We start from the raw sequence: 23,469 nt of genomic DNA, 5'->3' as shown, positions 1-23,469 counted from the left end.
ATCGTATCCCTTCACGGATATGCGCACAATTCCACACACCAAATTATGGTGTTAATGAGTTGACCAATACTTAGAAGATCATAATTGCTTTCAATCCCTTAAACAGAGCAACTGGGATGAAGAGTGGATTCATAGCTGGCAGCTCTGTAAAAGTCAGAGCTAGCTAGCTTTGCTCTAAGGGAGAAAGAAATCCCTTTGTTTTCTACACAAAAGTTAGATAGCAGTGCTGAGAATGTACAGCAGCCCTTAATGTGACAATTTGTTCTGTATTTCAAGGTCACGTTCTCGTGAGCAGCTACGGAAAGATAACACTCCCAACACTCCGTAACGAAGCTCTTTAAGAGCAAAGAGAGAGTTGTCTTAAAAGCTAAAAAGCTCTATGCCCGCATCCTCACCAAAAATCTGTCACGGGTTAGTTAGATTTACCTATGCCCGTGACAGGGAAGCCACCCCCGCCCCCCCCGGGCGCCGAAGGAGGGGGAAGAGGGGAGTGGGATAAAAACAGCGACAATCTAAGGAGGAAAAACTTATTTTACTAAATATGATATCGAAATACAAGATAACACAATATAATATAATTAAGGCTAACAAATCGACGAAACAGAGAGAGAAGAGAGTCTCCGAAAACCGAGAGGCCTACTGTGAACTCTAGGCGACACGGCTGGAACGCTTCCACTCTCTGAGCAGTTCGAGAGAAGAAGGAGGGCACTCCAGCCTGGGAACGAGATTATATAGAGTCTGGTCCCGTGACTTATTGTTTACTCCTGTTGTTCTCTGGGATATGTAGTCTTCTTCTTGGACTGCACATTCATACGAAGTATCCAATACTTGACATGATGTTATGATGTGGAATACTGATAGCAAAATTACAAAATTACAAAACCATGACAGGCTGTCTTGAGAGAATATTGACAGTTGCTTGGTGGTTTTGATTGCAGGTGTTTGTCATAATTCTGTATTGGTTTTAGGAAGTGGATTAGAAATTCGGACCATCGATACTGGAAGAAATACAAAAGCCACGAAAAATTGTTCAATGATTCACAGTTCACTTTGAGATAAAAATTTACTTTATTTACTGTTTTATTAGTGAAGTTTGAATTCCGCTGTAAACTCAATTGGTATAGTAGTCTTGATCTTTTAAAGACCTTGAAAAAAGGCAGGATGTTGATTTATTTGAAAGAGATCTGAGCTTTGTTTTCAGGTTAAGAGCTGTTTTTTAAGGATCTCTTTCCACTTGTATGGTAAGCTTGTAAGAAAGACATTGTGTTTTCAATTCAGAGTTGTGCAATGAAGTTGTGATTTACACTCAGAGTGACAGAGTGTTGCTTTTAGTCTTTTGATGAGGTTTTGTTTCTCTTGCATGCAGGCTGTGTCCCCAGTGCAGGCTGTATTGCGGCTGCTCGGAGGAGACGCCACCTAGCCAGGACCCGAGCTGATTACCTTCCCTTGGATGTTTCAAATGATTGTCAGGTTTCTCAGAGAAGAGAAAGCAGTGATTTAGAGGATGAAGATGAGTCTGATAGGAATAATCTCCGCTTTGTTCCTAAAATGAGAGCTTTTAGGCATAGGATGGCTGAACACATGGGTGAGTTTGTGCCCTTTCTCCCAGAGGCTGTGTCTTTCTATTTCTGATGTCTGGAAGGTTGTGGGACTTGCCCAGTAAGGATTGCAGTGCAAGGTTTTGCTCTTGATCTTCACAAGAGACCATAAAGCTTGGTCTTTGAGGTTTATATGTGATGTTATCCTGCTCTCCACACTCTGACATTATAGCTGTTATCGAAAGGGGGTAAAAACAAACAAAAAACAACCAACCAAAGTATCTCAGGCCTTTGGAAGTAAGCGAACTTACTGCATGTGAAGCGTATGCGGCTTTTCTGTTGGTTCTTAATTCACCTTGCTGTTTGTAGTTTCACTTACAAAGCACTAGTTTGCCAGGCTTGTAGACCAAGTGCTTTATTATTTGGTTAATGGTTTTAAGTAATGTGTAGATATGATCTGATTTTGTTGTAATAAATGTTATGGAGAAACTTCTGTGTCCATGGTAGATTGTGCCTTTTAGAACACTTAAGGATTCTCTGTGTATAATGTCCCCAAGTTGTAGTCTGTTTTTGAAGTCTCACATATGCAGGTTTGCTTTGAGACATTTGATCTTTGTTTTTCCGGTACTGCAGTAATCTGAGAAACTATTGGGTAAATGAATATGGGTTCTGCAAAATCCAGTTGCCATTTCTAAAACTTCCAGTTTGGAAATGGTTTTTGTGTACAGGCTTTTCATCTGCTGTCATTTGTTTCTAATTCTTGTAATGGCTGTGGGAAGTGTCCTTGCTTTTGAAAAAGGAGGTTGGGTAAGGAGTTAAATCTCCTTTATGATTAGACATAATCATGTGTACTAATGGTTGATTTAACTTCTAGTGCCTGTGAGTGATGAATCGAGTGAAGATGAAGCAGAAACAAAGTGGGAAGAACAGCAAATTAAGAAAGCTGTCAAACTCCCTCAGGTGATACATGTATGTATTTTCCTAACTGTTGAGATTTGCTTTTTGCTCATAGCAAGAGAGAGATTTGATTTTATTTCTTCCTGCTAAATAATTGGCAGGAATGTTTTCTCTGATGAGCTGGAAGTTTTGTTTTTGGCTTGAATCTTCTGTATCAGAGTAGGAAAACCTGAGTTATTGGTTCTTTATGTCAGAAGGGAAAGGTGTAGGAATTACTGCCTGCTATATTGGAGTGGTTTTAGAGGATTGGGAAGATTGCTGCTGAATTTCAAATCCAGTATAACTGGTGTTTTTGGCTCCTCATACTCCATTTGTTTCTGGAAACCCCTTTATTTTTGCTCTTCAGAAGATTGCAGAAGTTTTTAGTACTTGACTTTGGTCATGGACTTGATTACTCCAAGTCATTGTGTTTGGGCTAGATTTTACCCTACAGACTCCTGCTGTTTTGGAATGCAGAGTGTCATTTAATTTATATGTTAATGTGGTTGAAAATCCAATATTTTAGTTATAATTACAGTCAAGCCATGTTGTCAGAATGAAAGTTCTATCTCTATCTTTGTTTGGCTGTTGTTTATTTCTCCTTTTTATATTTAAAATAGTAATACTAGTGAGGTTTCAGCTGTCAGCACTGAAACGTTATATATATTGCTGGAAGCTTTTCCTGTCTTTGGTCTAAGAGGAGAGCTGACTTACCCTAAATTACAGTTTTGTACTGATGTATGTATATGCTGTATGCATTTTACACTGTAAATACGCAGCTTTTTATATATACAATATATGAAATTTATATATTTATATATATACATTTCATTTTGTGTTGTACAGAAATTTCCCAATTTGATCATTGATTATATATCCTTTTACCATATGCCTTTTGCATTCAGATGGTATGTTTTGTTGATCTCTAAAGCTGCAAAGGCAAAACTGATATTAATTGTGTATAAACCTATATTTAATTTCCATAAACTGTGTATTGAAAGTGTTGCAATTCTCTTAGGAAGCTTACAGTGATGGTTCCCTGTGTAAAGCTCCACCAGCTAAACCCACGTTTGATCCCTGTGTTTCCTTACCACCTGTGAACTTGGAAACAATAAAAAAGCAACTGACTGAAAGGTAAATACTGCTTGTAGTGTTAATTTCTGAGATGTTGGTTTTGTCACAAAGTGGTGGCAGCTGTGAAGTCTTGTGAATATAGAAGGATTTTGGGGTTAGTTGTGTATTGTGCTTATTGTAGTGTTCTGCACAGCATTACAGATTTTAACTTTACCTGGCAGTGCTTTGTAGTAGGGGAGTGTTTGGACTTCTCAAATGTTTTATCACTTATCTGCTGCTTTATTTTACGTGCTAGTAGTTCTTAAAGGAGTGTAGGCGCAGTGTTGTTTGACAAGGAAGGGAAGATAGGGCTGTCAGTCATTTTATTGTGGTTTCTCTTTAGGCTTTTTAGACAGTGGGCAGCTGAAATGTCCTGGGTGGAGGTGGGAACTTCCAAGGAAGTGTGTGAGAAGGACAGATGGGGTCAGGCATCCAGAGCTCCCAAGGTAGCCATCCGCATCTCCTCTCAGTGCTAATACAACCAGAAGCAGCTGTCCTGATAAGTTCAGACAAGTAACATCATACAGCTGAAACAAAAACATGTACTGTTAACTTGTGTGAATTTCTGCATGTATACTCTGTTGTACAAACTGCTGCTGGCTTGCTTGTGATCAAAGAATTTCCACTGGAGTGGACTAATATCTTTGTGGAATCGTATGGTTTGGTGTTTTTTTTTTTTTTGTTTCTTTTTTTGGTCTTGATCACCTGAAAGAAATGAATGAAATGAAGCAGGAATTCAAGAGGAGATTTATTTTCTTTTCTTTTTTTTTATGAAAAGAAAAAAGCAAAATTGTAATAAATGTAAGCTTTTCTGAGGCATTTCATTTAATAACTAACGAGAGCTGTAAGCATAGGTTTTTGGGTTATAAGTAACAAGAAGTTTCAAATGGTTTGTGTTGGGTAATGAGCATGAGGTAAATGCTTGTGTGCTTTGGCCCTGTGGCTTAAATTAAGTTGGTGTGGACATGCTGTTGTATGCTGTAGTTCTACCCACATCAGCTCGAGTAGAATCTATTCAGTGTGACATCACTTCATTTGCCATAGCATGTTCTTTAGAAGCATGTTGTGTAGAGGAATATGAGTAAAAGGTCAGTGGTGGTACTTTCAGAGCTACCACTATGTAAGTGATGTTTGATTTTTCCAAAGCACAGATCTTGTCTGCACACAATGCTTTTGCAGCCGTTGATGCGTGTAAGTCTTGCAGTTCTTCTTTCCTCAAGTGCAGATGCTATTATTAGCAAAGATTTTGTACTTTGTTTTAATTGGAACATGTTCAGGAATGTGTTAACTGTTAACATGTCATGGTTTTAATGGTCTGAGTGTTTTCTTTTTTAGGATAGCATCATTGCAGGATGTGCACCGTGCCCACCAGAGGGAGTATGAAAAACATATGGAGGACATTGAAAGTTCAAAGATAACTGTCCAGAAATTAGAGGAGTCTTCAGATGCTGCTATGAATTACAAATTCTACAGGGGCATGAAAACATATGTAGAGAACTTAGTAAACTGTTTCAATGAAAAAGTACGTATGTTTTCCTTCCTTTCCCTGCCACCCATTTCTTTAAGATGATAAACCTGAATTCTGTCAATGAAAAAATGAGATTTCTTGTTTGGAAATGATTATGAGAGATGACCAGTTATAAGTCAGTTCTGTCAGAATCTTGATTGTAATGGGAAACAAGGAGAAACAGACCAGCCCTCACAGTAACCTAAAATGTTTAAGTTGGAAAATGTGCGCTGACTTGAGCTGTAGGCTCACCTAGATTGTAATGGATAAAAATAAAATGTCACATGAACCTTTTCTTCAGGTGTAGTTAACTAGAGTGTCCTAACGTTGTATGAGAGGTGGGACCTATATTCAGTTTTGGGATCTCAAATTATGTTTGCTTTGTAATGTGTGACTAGTAATCTAATTTGTGTCAGTTGTGTTGCAGCCTGAGAGTCTTTTTTATGTAATTTTAAAGAGTACAAGTGTTAGTTGATATGCTTCTTTTGATGGCTAGGTGTTCAAAGGCAGATTGACAGCAAACTAATTACACCAATAGTGTCCCATTGAATGCTTTTTCATAGGGTCTTATGTAGCCCTGTAAGAAGCAATTGGCATTTAGTTTGTGGTGAAAAACCTGAAAAACTCCAGTGAGCAGAGGCTCTTGCTTTTCAGTCTTTAATACTTGTGTTCTCATTTCATCATCATGCTTGAAAGCCTGTGCAAACTGTTCTTTAATTTGTTTTGTTCAAACTTGGTTACTGTTTACCATGTTTCAGCTGAAATACATAAATGAGCTAGAATCTGCTGTACATGCACTTCTTCAGCAACGAGCCATGTCAGTACTGAAAAGAAGGCAAGATGAGCTGAAAATGGAAGCTACTTATATGCAGCATCTGACAAGTTAGTATGAAGTTACAAGTTATTTCCTTATTGAAGTTTCCTTCTTTAGAGACACATTTAATTTTTGGATTGTATTTTATTTTTGTGTTTAATCTTTGCTCCCTCTGTGTTGTCAGTAGGCATGTTGTACTGGATACCTTGGTTGAAATCCTTACATATGTAAGACTTGTAGTTTCACTTCTCCGTGGTATAATAGTGAATACAGCATGACCAAATGCTTAGTCAGTTTTGAATTATTGATCTCAATGGTTTGTCTATTAGTACTTGAAAAGAAAAAGTGAGTTGGTTTTCTAGTAGATGTTAAGCTGTTACAGGATCCTGTCCTTTGTGAATATGTGAAAAAGCAGCGTGTTTACTTGGCAACATCACTTAATTTTAGTGTTTTTAAAGCAAAGTGTGTGCTTACAAATGTAGATTTCAAACTCGTCAGTTATGTGAAGAAGGTCATGAAGAAATAAGCCTTTTTATACAATGATTTTATTCAAGACAGAATCTGTCTTCTAGTTACTATAGGGAAAACTATTAGTTTTCACATCTTGTGTTTTCTTTCTGCACTGATGTGTTGTTTGTGTGCAAAATGAATCTTCATCTGTTGCTGTTTAGGGGAACAAACAGAAAATCCACTTTAAACCTGTTTGGGAAAGCAAAGAACAGTTTGTTAGGAGCTGCTGTGAGCAGAGACCGGAGGCACCAGTTTCTTTTAACTGCCACTCAGGGATTCAGATTTCTGAGTACACAGGATAAAGTGCTGACTAGAGAAAACTGGCTGCATGTATAGTTTTGTTACACAGTGTCATGGGCTGCGAGCAGGTGCTGAGAAGAAAAGAGTACTTGTTAGTAGCAGCCATTTAACAACTGCTTTATTTTGTGCTTATTAGAAGTGAACCTGTACTTGAGTTTGAGAGCTTTTAATTGTTGTGTTCCTAGTTGTATTTAATGGAAATGCTGTTTTTTCTCGCACTGCAATATGTCAGTAGGGACAGCTGGTTTTGTATCTTGTGTGCACTTAAGCCAGCTTACACTGATGCAGGTGAACAGTCCAAGTAGAAAATGCTTTTAGTTTCTGCTTCTGTTGAATTGAAGAATCAGAAGGGGTAATTTGGGACTTACAAGGGGACACAAATAACAAGAGATAGTAGGGACCTGACTATTGAAATCTAAATGCAGTAATATATAAATGTTGGAAGCTGGAACTAAACCCCAATAGCTGCTCAGTTCATTGCATGGTTTCATGTTTAACGTGCCGGTTCAGTCCCTCCACGTGCCTTTTACGTTCTTAGGAACAGACTGTGGTAGGCACTGTCTGTTTCCATCCAGGACTGGGAAGCAGTGAGCTGGTATTTCATCACTTGTTACAAGGTGTGAAGCAAATGAAGGTGATGTGGAGCCTTTATCTGGGATACAGGCACTATAGAACAGATGGACAAAAAAGAATTGACTCGTAACTGGCAACAGCTTGAAAAGAACGAGCTCAGGGGTGTAGCCCTTTCTGGTTCAAACTCATGTTGTAGGTGGGGTGTGGGGGCTGCAAACCATGCGGACTGTGAGTGGATCTGCACTCTGGGAAGCACAGCTGGAAGCATCATCAAGAAGGGGAGAGAGGATGGGTGGATCTGGGGTCCCTCCCTCCGCTCAATCAGGTGCTCACCTACTGGCTGGGGCTGTGACCTGGCAGTCCCCCTGCACAAGGGAACAGCCATATCTGTCCTACAGTTCACTTATAATATTGACCGTACTTTACACTGAACACTTACAATTTTTCATCAGGAGGTTTAATTTACTTTGGTTAGTTTCCAAATGAAGAGCAGAAGCAGAATCAGTGTTTTGCATTTACCTCTTTGTCTTCTTCCTGTCTTCTGGTAGCTGGGAATGGCAAACCGACTAATGATGGCTTGGAAAGTGATGAAAAGATGAAGCTTCTGAAAGCGTGTGAGCATCGAAGGTAGTTATTACATATAAGTACATCTACCTGTGATAAATGTGTATCTGCTTCCTGTTACTTATACAGGGATGAAGGTGGGATTAGTAAATGAGGTTGTACACACACACGCTAAAATGTCTTTCCAAAGCTCATGGGTTTCTCTTCATGCTGACTGGAATCTGAATGTTAGTGGGTATTATTAATTTAACATAAGTGAAGTGAGACTGTTCATGAAACTGAGAGTAGATTATTTCTCTGCTGTTGGAATAAATAATATTGTGATTATATATAGCAATACATTTTTGCTATTATTGCATAGATAACAAAAGTAGACAGGTGGTGTTGTTGCTGCTGGGGTAGCAGTGGGTGCAGCAGGATATCTAACCTATCCTCTGTTACTCGCATAGGCTAGATGATATGTTTTGAATGTCAGTGTTCAGTCTGCTGCTGACCTTAAGTTACTGGGAGCTCTGAAACTGTTTCAGTTGCGTTGGTGCTTTGACTCATAACTGTTTTGACACAATTAAGGACCTGAGAGTTTTAAGGGTTGAAAAATGATGTAATAAAACTTTGCTTGAAGCAAAACGTTAACCTTTAATGTTAAGTGATGTCGGTAACTACATACAAGATCTATGCCATGCAAATAATATGTATAAATATAATTTTCTTGTCACAGATGCAAACTGTTGATTATGCATACTCTTACCCGCTGAGTCTGGGATGCAGTGACAGTTTCTATTCAAGTTGTTGTGTAAGCTAGGTAGAACTGAGGTGGTGGACTGTTGAGGGTGCAGTGGTTTCTTATAGATTACCTCTATCAGGGCAGTATGGTGTACCATGTTAGATGTTTAGTGTTTCAGGTGGGGAGAGTTATTAGCAGGAATGTAGTGAAATGAAGGCTATTAGAGATGCTTTTAATCTCCTTCAGCAGCTCACAAAGTACCTTACTGTTACAGTCTGTGTCTCTAGGTTTGCATAAGTACTTCTGCTTCCTGATTGTGTTTTCTTAGGCTGTTGCTCTCGCCATGTGTTTTTAGTATATAATTGAGCTTCCTTTTACGTATGTACATGGGGAATAACCTGAGTTCATTACAAATTGCAGGACTTGCAGACGGCAGCTGAGGGAGCGCTCACAAAAAGCTGGTCACCACGAAGGCATGTCGAGTGATGAAGAACTGACTCTGCCAGAGTTGACTGAATTCCAGAAGAGCAAAGGTTGGTCAGTATATGAGAACAAAATTCCTCTGATATTTAGAAGGATTTTCAAAGGAATGGAAGAAATACTCCTTTTTGAATGGTATATAATTCATTTTCTGTAGCATAGAATTAATGCATTTAAACAATTCTGAACAGTGACGTAGGAAGAATAGGTAAGACTGTAGGCTTCTTTAGTATAATCGGATCTTTTGTTTGTTTGTTTTCAATGTTGGAATATATTTTAAATTGAGGTTTTAGTGGCCTTAGTGAGCAGCTCATGAGGAGCTGGGAGAGGCATGATGCACATTTTCTGAGTAACAGAAGAATTTTTGTGTCTGAGATTTTAAAAGGCATTCAAAATATGGGATGTAATGGGTATTTAAATCTGTGCAGTTGTTCAAAGTTGCAGAAGTCTTTTGGTGGTCTTCTTTATTATTTATTTGTTTTCTGAAAATGGCTTTTTCAGAATGCTGGTTTTAAATTCCATTTCAGTGTAAGAGTGTGGAAGGTAAAACGTGGATGCTGTTATCATAAAGAAATTTATATGCTTTAGTTACATCAACTGTTCAGCTTATACCTCAATTAATTCACTGATTATCTCCTTTTATTCCTATTGAATATTATCCATAGATAACATTTTAGAGGAGAGTAAGAAAATCTTTGAAGATGTCCATGAAGATTTTTGTGACATCAGAAAAATCCTGTTGAAATTCCAGGAGTGGAAAGAGAAGTTTCCTGACTCTTACTGTGATGCTTACATCAGTTTTTGCCTGCCTAAGCTTTTAAATCCATTGATCAGAGTTCAGTTAATAAACTGGAGTCCTCTTGAGGTAGGTGTATCTCCAGACTTCATTTCTCTGAAAAGCTCTGTGTGTGTTTGTGTGTTATTATATCCTCTAGGATTCTGGGTAGGCAGTGCTCCACTATGGTTCTGGTCTGTACTGTCCTTGCAAACTTGTCTACTCTGATATACTCATCTTTGTTAACTGACAAGATCTGTGGGTATTTGTCAGCTCAAAGTATGACAGGACAGGGGCATGCTGTTTGCAGGGAAGATTTCTGTACAGGAACTTTGCCCTGGGTTATAGAGGCATTCCAGAACTTGAGATAAGTGTTTTAACTAGAAGGAGGACATCTTTTCCTCTTGTCGGGTTGCTTGTATATGAATCACATCTTAATTAACGTGGAGCTGTTTGCTGACATTTTTACAACCCTACCCTCTGAAATTTAGCTTTAAATTCAGTTTTAGCTTGCTGCTTTGGTCCATTCAGCAATTAGAATCCATGTAAAATTCTTAAATGAGACTCTTTTGGTATCATTAGATGTACTTTTGCATGGAGCTTTTTCTCTCAATCCTGACCAGCTAAGCAACTAATAGGAATGATCTTTCAGCGGAATTCTACAGACTTGGAAGAGATGCCCTGGTTCAGAGCTGTAGAAGAATTCAGTGATGCCAAGAAGTCAAAGAGAGATGATGATCGTGATGAAGAGGTTTTGTCTAGAGTGATTGAAAAAACTATTCTGCCAAAAATTACAGGTATATTAATGTTGTCTTGAGAACATTCACTGCAGATTGGTAACCAAGCCTTAAATAAGTGGTAAATGTAAACTTACATTAAGAGTTACAATTACTTGTTAAGGTTACTGTAAATGAAAGATTTGTCTTTTTAGTTTACTTCCTTGAAACTAGAGCAGATAGCCACTTGGATATCGTAAATGAAATAAATTCCTTTTTTTTTCAGTATTTGTAAAGAATGTGTGGGATCCTTTATCAACTTCACAGACTGAGAACATTATACAGCTTTGCAATAATATGTTTGAAAAACAAGTCCTGTCCAGAAATGAATGCAGCCGAGCAAAACAGGTAATGGCTGTTGTGGTAATGGGGAAGGAAGTTCTTGATCCAGTGTATGCGCTTTCTGTGCATGCTTCTGTGTGCATTTAAGGTGATGTCCTGAAGTTATTCAGTTCTGATTACTTTGTTTTTGTCACTGTATAGTCAGAAAACTTAACATTGCAGTATTCGGAAGCTCTTCTTACTGAAGGTCATGGGACATGGGGGATTCCTGAGACAGATTTCAGTCTCTGTTCCTAGAAAAATTGTGCCTGTCCATGTCAAAAATCTATTTGTAGGTTTAATCACTTTGCTTTATCACAATAAAAATTGTCAGAAATTTTGTACTTGTATCGAAGTATCATTTAAAATTTAATCTTTAAATGCTGGTAGTATTCCACAGGTCAGCTTGGTTTGTTTTTAGCCTTAACATAGATACAGACTGAAATAACAAAAGTTCTTTGTATTCATCTTTACAGCAGAAATTGGTGGGAGGGTGGGAGGAAGGAAATAAAGTAAGAGTTAATAGGTTAGGAAAAAAGGTTACTGCATTTATCCTGGTGATCGTCTAATAATTACCTTATGTAAGTATTCACTGCAACATACCCTTAACCCTGTTCTGGTTTTATTCTCATGTAAATCTGAGAGTTTGTCAAGCTTGAAGTGGGTGAAACTAAGTTGATGTTTAGGCCCTACTATGAAAATAAATAATAACAAACGTTTATGCAGTTGCTGCTCTTGTCTTCAAGTAGACAATTTTAGATAAGATTCTGTTTGGATAGTAGCTATTGTGTTTTGTTGTGTGTTCTTAATAGAACTTCATAGATGGAAAATACATTAATCTCATTATCCAAGAGGATTTTATTTAAAAAAAAAAAAAAGTGAGACTTGCTCACAGGTCTGTAATGCAGTCGTGATGGTAGTGTCTGTTATATACTGTGGCACTTGCATTCAGCTGAATTAGCAATTGCTTCTCCACATTAACAAAATAACTACCTAAAATTGTTGTAAATGGAAGGTGAGATCTTTTTCTTGTGAGGATGTGTTAATATTTTTCATCTTTTCTTTTTTGAACAGGATTTGATTAACGCGGTTGTCCTGAGGATGAAGAAGTCTGTGGAGGAAGATGTCTTTATCCCTCTGTATCCTAAAAGGTAAACTGACTGGGAATTTTTATTTTAATTTTCTTATTTTTTTTAAGAACATTTTTATTTTTGGTCATAGAATCATGGGGCTGTGGAGGCTGGAAAAGACCTTAAAGACCATCAAGTCCAACTGCAACCTAACCGTTTTTTTTTTTTTTTGCCTTTTTTTGCCTTTATTCTTTTCTGTACCTTTTCTCCACAGGTGTAGGTGAAATATATTGTAGACCTCCATGATCTTGAATTTGTTTCATGAAATGGAACAAATGTTGCTTCTACTGTTTCATTCTAGGAATAGTTACCAAACATTAATGTTTATGAACTCCACAGACAACTTAATGCTTTTTTGCTCCTGTAACTAAAAGCTTTCATAAGTGAAAAGCTCTTAGTTTGGGAGGTCCAGTCCAGAGTCTGTTTTTGTGATATTAACTTAGAGTATCTGAGGTCTCATGTTATTTTTGGTGGTGTTCCCCCTTCTACTCCTGACTCCTTTATTTCCTGAAAGTCTATACTGCTGGTAGATGGTAGATATAGGGTTAAGGTACAGCTAGGAGAGAAATGTTGCTAAATCTGATGCAGCATGTTTGGTTACAAGCAGTGCTGTTTTGGTCAGAATCCATCAAATTTAGACTCAAGTGCTTCCAGTTGCTAATTCCGTTGGGTACTGTAATGAGTTCAAATTAATAGCAGTTTCCTTAGACCTTTATTCTGATTGTAATTCATTGGTGTTTAAGAGATGAATTGTCTGTTTGCCTTATTTTAAAGACAAACAAAATCCCTATTTTACCTCTTCTTCTTTCTCTGATCAGCACTGTGGAAGACAAATCATTGCCGTGTTCAGAATTCCAAGAAAGACGGTTTTGGTCAGCTGTTAAGGTAAAGAAAACATACCATTCTTTCCTGTGGAAAATCATCTTAGTTAAAAGTAGATTGTACAGACATATTGGGGATGGCCTCCAAACCATGCCCAGAAATTGTATGGCAGTGTACTAATAAAGGGCTGGGAGAGAACTGGGATGGAGCTGCTTTAATACAGAAGCAGAGCTGATGAGATTTTGCTGTTTGTGCTGTCATAGAGTCTAGTTTTCCTAGCAGCTCATGGAGTCAAAAGGAAGTGTCCTGTCAAACACTCCAGAGAAATACACAGTAGCTGTGGGCTTTGTGTCTGCTTTTTGACTGGGGGCTGCTAAGATCACATACTGTGTCTGTGTGGGTGAAATACCTTGAGTTTAACAGTTACCTTGAAATTAACCATTCTGTATTGAGGGGGAAACCAGCAATGTTCTTACACTGGGCTTAAATCTATTTCAATAGTCATTTTTACAGTGATAAAAGGTAACTGAAGACAACTCCTGCTAACTAACAATACTGAGATCAAGCACAAAAGAATCTTTTTGCTATGGACCAAGGCTACCAACCTTACTTGTGTTATGAGACTGGTGGCATGTAATGTAATGTAACACTAATGTTTGCTTTCCATTCTGTCACAGCTTCTCTGAAAGGTTCACTTAGCGTTGGACCTCACTTGCTGTTTCTTGCTGGGCTTGTTGTTTTTGTACATGTGTACACCTTCAGATTTGACCTGGCTTTTCTCTGAAAAAATAAAGCCTAGTTGTTTTCTGTACTTGGGTGTTAGCAAATGGTTAACCAATTGGAAGGGTAACATGATCTTTATTTCCTTGGGAGTTGATGTATGTATTAGGGTATGCTTCACAGGTATGTATAAAATTAATCTACTTCACAATATTATTTATGATAAGTAGCTTTGTTGTGGCTGATTGGCAGTAAGCTTGGAGAGAAGAAATCCTGTTTTTTGAGTACTGACATTGGATGGAAATGGTATCTTTTAAGTTTAAAAAGGAGATTTTAACACACCAAATACACATGTTCTGTGTCTTCATTCCTGCAGCTGCTCTCCAATGTTCTCCTTTGGGATGGGATTGTACAGGAAGACACGGTCCGTGATTTGGGACTGAGCAAGCTGCTGAATCGGTACCTTCTTCTGAACCTCTTCAACACAGCACCAGGGGCAGAAAACATAGAGAAGTGTAAAGAGGTAAAAGGTCTTATTTCCACAGGGACAGGTGTAGTCTGAAGATGAAGTGTAATTATTTAATATTTAAAGTTTGGGGTTTTTTTATGACCTTTGTGTATAAAAGCATTTTAAAGTAAACATTGGTTCACTGGCCTTTAGGAATAACTGCTCAAAATGATGCTCTTGTTTTTTGAAGAATTATCACTGCTAATAATAACTGAACTGTCCAAAAGGAGGAGTCTCTGTCAGAAGAGATTGAAAGCCGTATTGAAAGCCTTTTTTTTAACTTCTGAAATATTCTGTGGTGAACAGGTGGTTGCGTGCTTCCCACAAAGGTGGTTCCAAAACCTTGGAAATGGGTCAACTCTCCCTGAGTTACGGAACTTCTGCCAGCATTTGCTTCAGTGTGCACGTGTGCTTCACAGGAATAACCGCAGGTAATAAATAACACGTTCCTTGGGATGCAGCACGTCCTCGTATCATATTCCTTTCAGGGATGTGGTTCAGTGAGCACAGTGGTGATGGGCTGACAGTTGGGCTAGCTGATCTTTTTGGTCTTCTACAAACTTAATGGTTCTGTGATTCCTTAATTCCTCAAGTCTCATACGTTTAACACTTTTAGTGATGTGCAACAAAAGATGCAATCCATAATGTAAAATGGATTGCTTTTGCAGCACTAGTTCAGGCTAGTCTGAGGCTCTAGAAGTTGGGTGCAGTTAGTGGTCAGTATAGCTAAAGGCACCAGATGACAGTCAGGGAGAGTTCCCTGCCTCTCTTCTAAGTACATTTTTAGCTTTATTGATTTTATAAGTCAGGTGTGAATGTGCTGTTATTAATTTGTTTGTTCAATAGTGATGAAACTGAAGAAGTTATTCTCCTGTTGGTGAAAGTCAAGGCTCTGCGAATTGTGGAAGACTTCATTGAAGAGTATAAACTGGAACATCTTAAGTCTGTGATCAGGAAATGAGGATTTCTTGGAAGCAGCAGTTCTGTTACTGAAACAAGCCTGATGCTCACTATAAGAAAGTGGTAATGATTAATTTAATTACCAACTACAGTTGTTTTACTGTGAAATATTTTGGTTTTATTTTCTTTTTCAAATGCTGCCATCTACTGGATAAAATCACAGTAATCAGTGTGAAGTGCAGGTGTTTTGAAATACATGACAAAGCCTCGTTGCTTTGTTCTTCAGGGAGTGCCTGTAATGTTACCACTGCTAGTGAGCAGACAACATCACAAGCTGTTATCAGCACCTCACCAAACCACTCTGCCTTAGGGGTCACTGAGCTCTAACTTATTGCCCACTTAATGAGACAACTCCACCAAACTCATGGCGAGATCTTTTTCACTTAGAAAGCTTGTCGTAGCTTCTTGACCCTGATGCAGAAGCAGGAATTCTGCATGCAGTGAAGAGTTTGATGTATGAACATCTACTGATGGTAAACAGGTGTTACAGAAGGCAAGATGTTCTCTTGTGCAACTTCTTAACTACACCTGCTGGAATTTTGTACTTGAGATGTAGACTGGACTTTTGCACAGACCTGGAGTTGTCACACGCCCTGACTTACCAGGCAAGCAGCAGAACAACTTCAGTTACCTTCTAGTAATTGGCTCTCTAAGGAAGTCTTACTTTTGCTTCCCAGTAAGACACATTAAGCCATATTTCACTGTAACCATGTTGGTTTCCAGTGCTGTATAACTTTGTATATGTACAGTAAATATTACTGCTGCAGAGTAAAAAGGATGTTTTATTGCAGAAACAGCAGTGCATCACGAAGTCTGCTAAGTTTGCTATTGCCTGTTTCTCTGAAATGTTATGGGTCTGGCATTTAACTCTTGCAGGCTTATTCCCAATGGTTTTTCTACTTTTTATTACAGAATGTTATTTTTGTAGACTATTTTAATTGTAAATAGCATTGATCAGTGTTACAGACAAAAAATGACTTACTAAAATAAAAGCAATTGTTCTGAAAAGTAAAGATATTTTTGTGTTAGACTTCTAATGCTTTCAAGTCTTGAACACACAACAGGAGTGTTATGTGAAGTATGGAAAAATACTTGGGCACTGCTGGCATTTCATTATCTTCAGGAATTGTAAAAAATTGTGCACTCTTACTTTCCTGTGTGCAACGAAAATATAGCTGATCAGTAATTAGCTCAAGCATGTGATCTCACTGCTTGCTTTGTCTCTTCTCCTGCTTCATTATTCATGTTGACAGTTGCTCACAAAGAATAGTCTTGTGCTGCTATGGAACTGGAATAGATTCAATCATGCTCTACCTCTGCAGATGTTTCTTCCAGTGACTGCAGACATCACTTGTCAGGATGTGTAAGCAGGGGAAGGCAGTTTTTACTGGAGCTCAGAGCCCCCATCCCAGCTGTGTATCTTGAGAACCTACTGTGTCACTTTGTGCTGAACCTTACACCAATTCACACAACCTGATTTGAGTAACAGCTAATGTGGCTTCATTCTTTCAGGCTGGTTTCAAAACATTTCTATTACTGCTTTGTTGTCACATTACTATTGGTGCTTTAGCAGATGTGATTTCAGAAGAGTTTTTACATGCCGACTAAGCAGCACTTACTCTCAGGTTGTACTGCTGGGCTTCTGTACAGCAGCTTCCCTGCCACAGCCCCATTCTGACCCTACTGTGAATTAAGCATTTTCACAACTGGCCGCTGTCTGCTTGGCACAGACAGAAGAAACAACTATTTGGAAGTGACAACACAGTAACTGCAAACCCCTTCTATCAGCTCTAATTTAAAAGAGAAGGCTGAAGCAGGGCTGAGCACACTGTAATGCTGGTCACAAAAGGGAATGTTTGTTTTCAGGAATGGACAGTTTGAACATTCAGACAAGAACTGCTGAAATTTTACTCCGTCTTTTACATGCATACAAAACTTGCAAACTGACAATTCATACATTGAACTAAGAGCTGCTACTTATTCAGCTCTTCACTCACTTCCCTCCATATTTTTTCCTCTATTTTTGAGGTATCGTACTCTCGCAGCATATCAAACTCCAGCCAGGGCTGTTTCCACTTCTCTGCTTCCTTCATTTTTTTCTCAGGTAGCTCAAACTTGATTCCTTTTATGTTGTATTTTGGCCTCTCCCACCGTTTTGACCATGGTTTAGGTTTCATTCTGACCTGGAGCTAAGAAGAAAGATGTTAAAAAGTAAATAAAATGTATTAAAAAAGGTCAGAATTCTGACTGTGAACCAAAGTAGTGAAACAAGTTCTGCTTTAATAGAAGAAAACAGACTAGAAAACTAAAGGATTACTGGACATCACCAGGAAAAAAGGAATTTTCTGTCCATATGGCTGTTTGTTAATATACCTAAATAACACTGATTTATTACACAGTCCTTAAGTTGACATACCTTTAACTCTTCTATGGTTCTAACTCTGTTACTTACTAAGGAAAAAAGAATATCAGCAGCAGTTCCTCCTTTTCCCTGTATGTTACCAAGTTGGACAGCATTCTTTTACTAGTCTGCCAGACCTTCTGAGATGCAGCACTTACTAACTGCTCTGCCCACCCCCAAATCAGTAGCATTAAGTTTCTATAGCATTGGCTGTGCTGTCTGCAGTGTAATACAGAGGCACCTGCAGGCCATTCTTTCTTGCATGTGTCTTCTAAGTTACCTACTGAGGAAGGCGAGTACTTTGGTTATGAATGTTCTTTCACTACAGTAGTAGCATCAAGATCCCAGATTTTACGTACTTGTATCACCTTGATAACTAACACAAATAAAAGCTGTTTAACAGCCTTCCAGGCTATTATAGAATGGCCTCTTGGAAGAGACTCACAAAGGATCATAGGACTTCAGCCCCTGGTTCCACATAAAACCAGCCACGCTACATCTGAGAGTGGTGTCCAAAGGCTCCTTAAACTCTGTCACATTTGGGCCTGGGGAACCTGTTCTGTGCCTGATCAACCTCTGGTGCAGAAGCTTTTCCACCCTGACCCTTCCCTGCTGCAGTCCTCCATCTGGCCCTGAAATGGAGCCCTGTAGAACCCCCAGATGACTGCTCACCACCCTGATACAATCCCGATATCAGTCAGAAAGTTAACCAATTTATCTCCTACGTTCCCACTAAAATATCAAAGTCCTACCTTGTTTACAGGAATTTCTTCATGGTCTAAATGAGGCACAGGTTTCATATTCACATCAAAAGTACTATATTCAGGAAGGGCATCTCTCAGGTACATCAGGTTGTCATCCAGCCTTTTTTCCAGCTTCAGAACCGTGATTTCCTGGATTCGAGGGCTGTACAGTTCATAACAAATTTCAATGCCTTTGAGAGAGGAAGTTTGGTTCAATGACCAAATAGTTGGAAATAGTAATACCAATTTAGTATTTCTTTAGTGTTCTACAACTCTGTATAATTCAAGAACTGCTTTCCCCCTTTACAGAAAATTACATAGGTGCAGTGCTGTGGGCAGAGGTGATTTTTTACATGCATTACACATGCGTTTGCACAGGCAAATAAGTCCAGTCACTGATATCACAATGGCTTGAGAAAGATACTGGATAAATTGAACTTGAGGAAGAGAAGCTTATGCAAGCATGTGTAGTACATATGTATATATATATGTGTGTTCATATATACATATGTACATGTATGTATATATGTATTTAAATACGTGCTATAATTGCCACAGTTGAAATCTCACCTTGGTCTTCTATCACATTCCGAAGCACAAAGGTAGCACCAAGCCCTTTTCCTCCTCTTTGAATGCAGATCCCTACGAACCGGTTGGTTTTGCCATCAGCATATGGATCTGCAGTAGTAACAGCGAGTATACTGCCTGCAAAGAGCAAAAGGGGAAAACATCAGACTAGTCAAGACAACCAACACCAGTACGTGGTAAAAGGGTCAGATGCAGTGCCTTTAGTACCTTTAGGTGCGTTTCAAAAGAGGCTAAACATCCAACTGAATCGACAGAAACAGAATATATCAGAACATACATTAATTCAGGACAGGTTAAAAGTGATCCTGCTGGCTAACTGTAAAGCTTCATTGCCCCTCAAGCTTTTGTACACAAACCAAATACAAATAATCTAATCTAAACTAATCTAATCAGTTTTCATTTCTTGAATTTTACTCATCAACCACAATGAAAAGACAGGTAAGGAAAAAAATAATCTGAAAGAAACACAAAGTATTATACTTGCAATGGAAACTGGATGAGTTTAAAATACGAAATAGTACGTGCAGACACACACACAGGTTGATCTAACACTGCAGATGCTGCGATGTTCCATGAAACTCAACAGCCTCAGAGCACGCTCTTTATCCATCTCATCCAAGGAACAGTACTTAAGAAATGATGACAGTCCCAGTGCTGCTACTGACCAACATAGAACTCGGGGATGTTGAAAACTTTTCGTCTCTGTATCATGTCCTTTCTTTCCATATAGAATTTCAAAGGATCCGTTCTTCCTCTGGGAGGTATAAATTCAGGGCTCAAGAACCTGTAAGAAAATCCAAACTTAAAAAAATATAAAAGTATTTCCATAAAAAGTACTAAAGAAATCCAAATACTTGCCTAAAAATGAAATACTAAATACTAAATACTACCGCCCACTGACCATCTGTACCAGCTGCACTCAGAGACAAGAACTGAAAATTACTGATCTTTTAAAATGCTTTTTTATTTTTTTTGTCCCCAAAACCACGTTGTTCTTGGAAGAACAGACCAAGAGATGACAATCCTGTTACTTTTATCTCAGTGTAGGAGCAGATTATTTCATTGTAATCCACATTAAAACAACACCAACAAAAACTTGTTATTTCATCACTTGATAGTAAATGTAGAAAAAAAAATATTACTGTTTTTTACAAACAGCTGAAGAGAGCCTACAGGAGACACCATGACCAAGTGGTTTCCTTGTATTGGCAAAGCTTAACGGGACTCTTAAAACTCTTCTCTGCTCCGATGAATTACACCGTGCCAAGGAAATCACCTCATGCTCTGGAGCTCAGCTGGCAGCTACACTGAAGGCAGCACTTCCTGACACAGCACTGACTGTACCAACAGACTGTCTGCATGGGGTCACTGTGCTTCACACAGCGAGAATTGGCCTCAGAGCCAGAGAATGAGGATGGACACATTAAACTCACTATGTGCATATGAAAAGTCCTGCATCTGGTCAGCAGAGAGCACAAAAGAGACAATAAACGCACACCTGCCAGACAAGCCTTACAAAGGCTACATGGGAAGCAGGGGATGATGGACAGGGCAGCACATGGAGGTTCCGCACGGTGCTGCTGCCTGCAGGCAGCCATTAAGATGAGAAATGACATCAGGCCTCTGCCATCAGACCTGCTCCTCTTCTCCATGGTTACAGGATTCAGGAGAAACATATTTCAATGCAGCTCCCTGCTCCCCCTGGTGACCTCAATACAGGCTGCATGTCTTAGGTGGGCAACAGCCCCTCTTCGCATCTTAAAGACATGAACACTAACAGATCTGAAGGCAGAACGGGAGATTTTATGATGTTTTTAGTACTCTTCCCATTCCTGAGGTCTGTGCTGTTTTTGACAGGATCAGGATCATTAAAGTTGGAAAGGATCAGGTCATTAAGTCCAAATGTCGACCCACCCCGACTGTGCCCTCAGAGCCCTGTCCTTCAGTGCCACATCTCCATGGATCCTGAGCACCTCCAGGGACAACGACTCCACCACTGCCGATTATTTTCCTATTATCCAACCTGAACCTCCCCGGCACAACTGGAGCCCATCACTTCTCATTCTCCTGCTGCTACCTGGGACACGCCGGCTCCCACCCGGCCACAGTCACCTTCCAGGTAGAGGTGGAGAAATGAAGCCGCTCCCACAGCACTGGGTGCAGGTCCCTCACTGCAGCGCAGCACAGCACAGCCGGGCCCTGACCCCCCCCCGGTACCTCCTGTCCCCCCCGTTACCCCCGTTCTCCCCGTTCCCTCCTGTCCCGTTTTACCCCCCGTTCCCTCCTGTCCCGTTTTACCCCCCGTTCCCTCCTGTCCCGTTACCCCCCGTTACCTCCTTTCCTCCCTGCGTTTCTGCCGGTCGATGATGACGGGTTTCGGTGGCGGCTGGAACTTTGCGCGCTGCCCATCGCTGCTCGTTCGACACGTCGAGGAAGAAAACCACCCTGCCATGATAAAAACGCCGTTCTCAGACGAAACCATCCCCCACAGCCCCGCAACAAAACCGAACCTCAGCCCCCCCCCCGTCCCCCCCACAGCTCAGTCCCAGTCCCGAGCCGTGCTCACGTGGGTGCAGTGCTGGCCGCGCGCCCCGCAGCAGCGCCCTCCCGCAGGCGGCCGCCATAGCGGCTACCACCACTTCCGGTCCGCCGACACCACAGCGGCTACGGCAAGAGCGGAGGGTCAAAACTACTCCCAGCGCGAAGCTGTGCGCCGTTCTACTCCCAGCCCCTTCCCGAGCCCTGTTCATAATGAGCGCCGGAACGGGCTGCACGGGGGGGGTGGGGGAGTCTCCTCTGGAGATATTCAGGACCCGTCTGGACGCCGAAATGTGCGACGTGGTGTAGGGAACCTGCTTTGGCAGGGGGTTGGACTCGCTGATCTCTAGAGGTCCCTTCCAACCCCTACAATTCTGTGATAATCCCGGTAACCCGGTGATCGACTCGGAAATGCTCCCACACATTGGCATTACTGAGCTGCTTCCACATACATTTCAGTCAGATTCCCTCCGTTGCTCGGAGCAGCCCGTATTCCATTAGTGGCTGCAGGAGACACAGAGTTCAAACGCAGAGTACAGAGCTATAACAACACCTCATTCCTTAAGCTTTGCGGCTTTCCTTCCCAACGCTGCTGCCTGCACCATCTCAACACCCCCATGACGCTGCACGGAGGTTCCGCTGTTCCCGGATGGAACAGGAGGGGGCACCACAGCCCTTAAAGTACAAAGGATTCTTCACCGCCACCGAGTGCTGCCTGAGGGCTCCTCCCCCTCAAAGTATTGCTTTTATGGTTATTACCGGGGTCTCAGTGTCTGAGTCCTTGCTGGGCAGCAAGTCATATCTCGTGGTGCTGAGGAGTGATCCCAGTACCATCATAGTATCAGGAAGGTCTCAGGATAGTGGAGCTAATAGAAGAGCTGGAACTTTTATCTATTCCCACCTAAATGCACTTCAGTTCCTTGTCTGGGAGTCTGAGCTTCCCTGGAGAGAAGGCCCTGGCAGGTGGAAGGCTGTGCTTATCTCTATGTTGTCACCCATGAGCTGTGGACAAGGTCTTCCATTTAAGGTCATCCTTCACCTTATTGTCTTGAAGTGTTTCAATGTTTCTTACATTGAAACATTGAAAGTGTTTCAGTGTTTCAATGTCCGTCTTACAGTGTTTTAAAACCAAATTTCATGACACACGCATTTCAATGACCCATCTTCCTCCCCTGATGTTTTTCTCACTGTCTCTGGGTCACCAACATGACCGGTTCCTCTTGGACCCGTGTAGAAACAAACTCCCTTGCTGAGGGTCTCACTGAATGTTGCCTTACTTCTATAGGTCAAAAAAGATTTTTGGGCACTATCCTGATTTTTAGGCACTAAATCTGCCTTGCCTTCTGCTCCACCCTTCCCTGGTGACTTTCAGCCATTTCAGTTTTTATCCTCTGTGATTCATCTTAGCTTTTTGTAGGCATGAAAGTCTGAAGTGCTGTGATTGTGATCTCAGACCATTCACTGCTTTGGCCAGGTAGGGAAGGAGCAGACATTTCTGGTGCAGGGATGCCTGGCAACCTGTACTGGTGTTGATTCAGAGTGAATTCACAGTTACTTTGGATCTGGAACACCCTTGGTTTGTTTGACACTGAGTGTAAATTAGAGACATGCAAAAGTTGTTACAAGCATTGGGGTGATCTGAGCTCTGAAAACATGGCAAACTGCTCCAGGCCCAGCATGGGTACAAGTGTGAGTCCTTGCATCACAGGATGGAAGCTGTGAGTATCACTTTCTGAACCAGGCTGTGTTGCAGTCTGAAATGATACTTCCTTTTAAATACCCAAGATTTCTTCTAAACAGCCAAGGCAACCTTGCAGCAGCCCTAACAGCTGTCTGAGAAGTGTCAGAGAGTGGGAAGAAGGGAGTGAATCTGAACTTCATGTTCCCTAAGGGAACATGTGTATCTTTTTAGAAGAGAGGCAGCAAAAGTTCGTAACACCTGCTGTTATTGTGACTTTGTCTCCATCCATACGAAACTATTTGCAAGGGGCTGAGCAGGTCTGGAGATACAATATGTCGTGCATTCAGGGTTAAGAACAAGATGTCCCAAGAGGCCAGATTCCAAAAGCAATGAATCTAACTGCTGGAGGCCTTCCTCACCTCATCCTTGCTGGGTACAGAGGAAGCA

At 40.4% G+C, this 23,469-nt stretch overlaps 2 protein-coding genes across 3 annotated transcripts in view; one reads left to right on the top strand and one right to left on the bottom strand.

Moving 5' to 3' along the window:
* The window catches only part of GCFC2 (GC-rich sequence DNA-binding factor 2), a 27,638-nt gene extending 11,372 nt beyond the window's left edge, over positions 1–16,266 (top strand). Inside the window, exons 4-18 of one of the 2 annotated variants that reach the window (XM_015859927.2) lie at positions 1,367–1,585; positions 2,413–2,498; positions 3,493–3,608; positions 4,923–5,109; positions 5,853–5,976; positions 7,840–7,918; positions 9,000–9,112; positions 9,725–9,924; positions 10,487–10,631; positions 10,837–10,958; positions 12,006–12,082; positions 12,880–12,946; positions 13,980–14,126; positions 14,418–14,542; positions 14,958–16,266. In XM_015859927.2, the coding sequence (XP_015715413.1) occupies positions 1,367–1,585; positions 2,413–2,498; positions 3,493–3,608; positions 4,923–5,109; positions 5,853–5,976; positions 7,840–7,918; positions 9,000–9,112; positions 9,725–9,924; positions 10,487–10,631; positions 10,837–10,958; positions 12,006–12,082; positions 12,880–12,946; positions 13,980–14,126; positions 14,418–14,542; positions 14,958–15,072 (1,922 nt within the window). In that variant the 3' untranslated portion in view covers positions 15,073–16,266. Of the gene's footprint in view, positions 1–1,366; positions 1,586–2,412; positions 2,508–3,492; positions 3,609–4,922; positions 5,110–5,852; positions 5,977–7,839; positions 7,919–8,999; positions 9,113–9,724; positions 9,925–10,486; positions 10,632–10,836; positions 10,959–12,005; positions 12,083–12,879; positions 12,947–13,979; positions 14,127–14,417; positions 14,543–14,957 lie in introns of both variants that reach the window. The other variant, XM_015859926.2, reaches the window with a different exon arrangement.
* Positions 16,267–16,943: 677 nt separating this feature from the next.
* MRPL19 (mitochondrial ribosomal protein L19) lies at positions 16,944–21,485 on the bottom strand. Its single transcript, XM_015859928.2, has 6 exons — positions 21,370–21,485; positions 21,137–21,248; positions 19,469–19,587; positions 18,786–18,920; positions 18,225–18,406; positions 16,944–17,260 (listed from the first exon to the last, which is right to left on the bottom strand). Exons 1-6 carry the CDS (start codon positions 21,425–21,427, stop codon positions 17,045–17,047), a joined length of 822 nt encoding a protein of 273 aa, XP_015715414.1. The 5' UTR covers positions 21,428–21,485; the 3' UTR covers positions 16,944–17,044.
* Positions 21,486–23,469: the final 1,984 nt, after the last annotated feature.

This window comes from Coturnix japonica, chromosome 3, assembly GCF_001577835.2.
Source record: "Coturnix japonica isolate 7356 chromosome 3, Coturnix japonica 2.1, whole genome shotgun sequence".
In the NCBI taxonomy this organism is placed as follows: Eukaryota; Metazoa; Chordata; class Aves; order Galliformes; family Phasianidae; genus Coturnix; species Coturnix japonica.
This window is presented reverse-complemented; position numbering and strand designations above follow the sequence as displayed.

Bases quoted from the DNA above. Each gene is read 5' to 3' on its own strand.
- MRPL19 (XM_015859928.2), bottom strand. From the start codon at position 21,427: ATGGCGGCCGCCTGCGGGAGGGCGCTGCTGCGGGGCGCGCGGCCAGCA. The intron at 21,249-21,369 runs GTGAGCACGGCT...TTATCATGGCAG, and splicing joins GCGGCCAGCACTGCACCCAC to GGTGGTTTTCTTCCTCGACG. The intron at 18,407-18,785 runs GTGAGATTTCAA...CCTCTCTCAAAG, and splicing joins GAATGTGATAGAAGACCAAG to GCATTGAAATTTGTTATGAA.